The following is a 5,397-nucleotide window of genomic DNA, read 5'->3' as shown; positions in this document are numbered from 1 at the left end:
GCGATATCAATCAGTACCAAGAGCACAATCTCACGCAGCTTCTTTACCACCATGTTTACAACATGATTCGCCATGCTCACCAAAGCTTATGCTGATGATGACTTAATGTTGACACTAGTACCACCTTTTCATCAACACTGTTTGCAACGAGCCATCATAACGACACTGCTGTGAAGTGAAAAATTCCATGTATCGACTCTACAGATCCGTTCAGGGCACAAATGCACGAATTGCTCGGCCAATATCCACAAACTTTGACTGTCGAAACGTGCACTTCACAGCGAATACAAGGAGCACAAATCAAAGCAAACAGCGCGCGGTACTACGTAAAATTAAGAGCGTCTTGGACAGCTAGCATCTTGAGAAATGCACATCATTTGAAATGAATGCGTGGAATGTCATTACGGAGGAGCAATATTCTGGAACTGTCGCTTTCATCGGCACACGACGCGAGGTTTTCAGAAGTCTGGTACAGACAGTGGCAAAACACCACCCCCCGAAAATGGTGAAGAACCAAAAGTGGTCATTACGGATGACATAAAATATGTTGTGAAAGGGAATGAAAGCTAACAGTTCCATGCAAGTTTTAAAATTGGAATGAAAGAAATGGCCCCAACTTGAAAATTCCGAAAGTACAACTGCTTTCCGAGCGTCACAACAGTTCCTCCTAGATTATCCTGTGCACTACCCGTTTACGACAAAAAAAAAAGTGAAGGTTTTTGAAGCTTGGTCCTCAATTTAAAAAAAAAAAAAAAAAAAAAAAACCCTCTCTCGCACTGGGCTAGAATTCAATTCTCATGAGACACTATGTCTAACCGCAAACAGAAAGCAGCAATCAGGAACTTGGAAAGAAAATCTTTGCTGGACAAATTTTCTGCACAAAACAAGTTCTCACGAGTTTCAGTTTCTGGCAAAGATGAGCTAGACTCCGCTGCTTACAAGAGACGGAAGGGGTCACAGACCAGACTAACCGGAACTGCGTCGGCAGTCGCGAAAAGGGGAGACTCCCAAAGTGAAATGCAAAATAAGGACGTCAAACACTTTGTAATAGTAGCCCCTGAGCCGGTGTCATCAAATTGCAGTGTTACGTCTACTTTTGTCGTAATGAATATGGGCGTGTGATCCAAACAAATCCAACCCGAGCAAAATGCACAGGCAAATTGCCCTCGCTCAAGAAATTATGCGACACCCCAGGCAAAAAATTTTCGCACACTACTTTTCGTCACAGATGTGGAGCATATGGTGCAAAAAAATTCTACCCGTTTTTTTTTTCATCTTTCAGATGTGGCTTTTCTCACAAATGGTGCACAAACCATCAGCCAAAGACGACAGTTTGGCCAACGTATACAGCTGTGGTGGTCTCGGTAAAATGAGGCAGCATGGAGAATGACTCCGCAACATCGGTGACAGCGGGCCACCTGGTGGCAGTTCTCTGAACTACAAAAAAATATATATAAAAACGGATTATCTGTCCACTACACGTGGTGTCCAACTGTTAAAGAACACAGGCCTCGCAGCACTCACTAGAATGATAGCTTCTGCGAACGAAATCACTTAGATTTCATTCACGGCGACCGATTCAGAGTAAGCAATAGCAGCTGCAAACGAAGTGGAATGCTTGAGCTTAATGCATTTACAAAATGGTAGTAAATATGATTATGCAACACAAGAGATGAGCCACAAGAATGGTCCAGTGCAGACGGTGTGATCACAGTGTTTGTGTTGCTACAACGCCCCCTAGCAGTCAGATACGATGCTTCCTTGAAAATGAGCCGACCGACGTCAGACAGCAAAGAAACGAGGCCCAATGGGCTAAGCTAGACACCACGAACGGCATAACTATTCCAGGCTTTGCCTGTTTAATGCCGCTTCCAATAGACCGTGCTGTTTGGTACAATACTGAACGGTAACTTATGACTGCGTCAATGATGTGAGATTTGCTCTTGAAGACAAGTGTCCTGGAGTAGTCAGCAGTGCAACATGTACAAGAGGAATAGCCACGTTGGTGAAAGCCCTTAAAATAGGAGTGACAGCGGCGCACCATGCTCGAGACCAGAACTAGTATTTGATTTTTAAGAAAAATGGCCTACCCAACAACGTAACATTCAGCCAGCGAGCGAACAAATTCATGCAGCTGCGGTCGTCCCTATCACTAAACACCAGCCAAGCAAGGAATAATATCAATGCAGTGACCCCAGCAACACAGTAAGGAGTTTTAGATGATGGGCACGCAAAGTTCTTGTGTGCGAGCTGCCGAGCTAACAAAGGAAACCTAACCGGTTCGCAAGAGAATGCAAACCGAGGCTTTGGAATGAAAAAAACCTTTAGGTTACCAGAAGATGAGAGATCTATTTTGTCGAGTGAGCTATTTTACTGCTAGCCTCATGTCAATGTTATGCCGCAAAGTGAATATGAAAACAAGGAATTCTTAGCAGAACAAAACTTCGCTCTACATCCAAGCAGAACGAGTGGCTGCATCATATGCAAATCAGCAGGCTACTGCCTGTCCAATACTGTTGTTCTGAACACGTGCGGAGAGCAAGTTTAAATCATGGGCTTCAACTTTCAAAAAAAAAACACGGTGGGTTGTGAATTAACGACGTTGCGGAGGGCTTTCCATTAATTTCCACCACCCTGAACTCTTCAACATAGAATGAAGGCATGGTACACGAACGCGCTTGAATTTTCCCCCACCAGAACACAGCCACGGTAGCCGGGAATCGAACCCGCAACCTCACACTCGGCTGTACAACATTGCTGCTGGGCCACCGTGGCAAGTTCCAAGAAACTGTAGCATTCCTTGAATACCTTGAAAACAACGCAAATTACGGCACGGACAAGAGGAGACTGAAGGCCACACCACCGCGCTGAACGCACAACTAAGTTTTGTTTGATGCTACAAGCACACTTATATACTGGCAACCAGTCACCCACGTGACCACTTAACATATGACACATTCACATTTTTACGCTTGTTGGTTGTTTTTTTTTAGGATTCAGAATGGTTGCTTTCTGACGTCATGTGCGAATTGGTCACATCGGTGACAGGTTGTTAGTACTATATAAATGCACTTATAGTATCAATTAAAATTTCTTTGAGAGTTCAGTGCAGTGTTGTGTACTTCGATGTCCTCTTGTCCATGCCAAAATTTGTGCTGCTTTTAAGATGTTAAAGAACCGTTACCAACTAGCCCAGCTGTCAATTCCTAAACTGTAGCACTGTCTTGGCTACAATGGCGAAGTCAGCTCACAATCGCGAGCCGCGCACTCAGAGTGCGCCTTTGTTCGCGGCTTGGCTGGTCGCCACAGCTTCCACTCCAACTCATTCTCGCGCTTCCGCGAATCATTGCGGGGATGGCGGCCCGCCACGTCGGTCATCGTTACGTTGTTTCCTGCGAGCCAATCAAATTGCTCGGCTAAAACGCCTGGACGAAGGTTGAGTGTCTCACTCTGGTGATTAGTGGCAGCAGGATTTGCGACCGGACGGCGTCGTGCGGGGGCCGAGGCGCTTCAGCGACTGATGGTCGTGGTGGCCAACCAGGTGGCAGTCCTCTCGCTGAGCCAGCACTTCCTCCACCAGGCAACGCATGGCTTCGTCTGCAAGGCCATTCATTATGCGATGAGTAGAATGAAACGCACATACTCGACGCGACTGAGGACAAATTGTGGCACACAATTGCTTGACGATCAAATAGTCGAGCCGTGTAATAGGTTTCCTTCTGTAGTGAAAATAGCACAGTTGAGCAGATCTGTGAACCATTTTAAAAAGAAAATAACATTACTTTTCAACCCAGGATGAAGCATTCTTTTTTTTTTTTTTCCAGGATCTAGACCTAGTCAGGAAACAGTTTCGACTGTTTCCTTCTGCCTCTTCTCGGTGGCATATGCAGCACTGTTATGTACACATGCCAGAATAAGTAGCATTATTATTATTATATTTCGGCTCGCGAGTTCGAATGCAAGAAAAAAAGCAGGCGGGGTGAAGGGAAAATCAACATGCGAAATTCTACGGTAGATGAGACTATGTCACTGACTATGCACCCTCAGGTACATATTATGATGAAAAGTTGACGAATGCATGAAATGCTCGATATTTCATTACAGGGTGCTGGACACCATGTTGCAGGAAAGTTAACGTGGTAGCATGTTGCTCTGTACGTATACTCTATACTCCGCTTCATACATCAAGTGCAACGCTGCGAAAGCTATGCAAGACGATGTGTCAGCAAGATGTGTCAGTATGCACGTCTCGTGCTTGGCTTTCATCGTTGTAAACGCTCGTGCATGCCGAGCACGAGTCCGTGCGTAATGCATTGCGACGGGCTGCGAATGAAGCACCAAAGAAGAGAAAGAGACACTATACAGTCCAGAACAACATATTGACAACCGTACAACGTGGTTTGTTTATATCTGAGACACAAAGCATCTCCATTTATGATGCAGCCTAAAGACAAAAAGAAATCACATTACTGGTGGTAAGATTATTGGACTCTCGGTGCGAACGCATGTACTGCAATAAATCTCGCTAACCTCCACCGCGTTGCACCTGATGTATGAAACAGAGTACAGTGAAACCCCAGTGATACGAATCTCACGGGACCACCAAAAATATTCGTATCACCAGAAGGCATGGAAAATTAGCATGCGACAAAAGAAAGCTGGCGTACATTTTCATTTATTGTTTTTCAGGGCCGCAGCAATGTCGGGAAGAACCCTACATGATTGTCAGTTAAGTTTTTAGATGTCGGCAGTCATACCAGCACTCGTAGATATACGACCCGTACGCGCGTATTTAATTAATGAACCAGGTGCGTTGTGATCCGCGACAGCAGTAGCCCCTTCGAAATTTTAGCATGCTTTTTTGCATGACTGCAGCGAAAGTAACGAAAGAAGTGCTTTGACGCGATGGATCAAGGCCACAAAGTTACAGAACCACGGTCCTGTGTTATGATTTTGTTATCGCGGAGGTGAGGGAGTGAGTGAGTAAAAACTTTATTGAACATGTCCGGCGTCATTGAGCGGGGTCGGGGCTACGAGCACCCCGGCCTAGGTGACGGCCTCGAGTCCTTGGACCCGGGCGGCATCCTGGGCGTGCCGGACGGCCCACAGTTGATCGGCAAGGTCGTGGCTGAGGTGTTGGGGATGTTTTTTGGGAGATTTACGGCTGTGCCCGCACAAGTGCGACCTCAACAGTCGCGCATGTTGACGTTGTGAGGCCTGACTCCTTCGCCAAGACCGTCCTCGCCTTCTTTCGGTCCTCGTCCACCTTTCATAGAATGTCTGATGCACGAGGCAGGCACGTGAAAACACAGTAACAACGACAGCAGCCCGCGTCGACGCGTTAGAAAAAAAAAACATGGCGCTTATGTCCTCTGTAATCTAAACGCGAAGGCACAC

The 5,397-nt window shown here is 46.0% G+C and overlaps 1 protein-coding gene across 2 annotated transcripts in view; it reads right to left on the bottom strand.

The window, feature by feature from the left end:
- Positions 1-3,134: 3,134 nt before the first annotated feature.
- The window catches only part of LOC119373459 (ras-related protein Rab-32B), a 57,374-nt gene continuing 55,111 nt past the window's right edge, over positions 3,135-5,397 (bottom strand). Inside the window, exon 10 of one of the 2 annotated variants that reach the window (XM_037643488.2) lies at positions 3,135-3,520. In XM_037643488.2, the coding sequence (XP_037499416.2) occupies positions 3,458-3,520 (63 nt within the window). In that variant the 3' untranslated portion in view covers positions 3,135-3,457. Of the gene's footprint in view, positions 3,598-5,397 lie in introns of both variants that reach the window. The other variant, XM_049410823.1, reaches the window with a different exon arrangement.

The sequence above is a fragment of the Rhipicephalus sanguineus genome, chromosome 11 (assembly GCF_013339695.2).
Source record: "Rhipicephalus sanguineus isolate Rsan-2018 chromosome 11, BIME_Rsan_1.4, whole genome shotgun sequence".
Taxonomy (NCBI): domain Eukaryota; kingdom Metazoa; phylum Arthropoda; class Arachnida; order Ixodida; family Ixodidae; genus Rhipicephalus; species Rhipicephalus sanguineus.
Note: the sequence above shows the minus strand (reverse complement) of the source record. Positions and strands in the feature narration are given on the sequence as shown.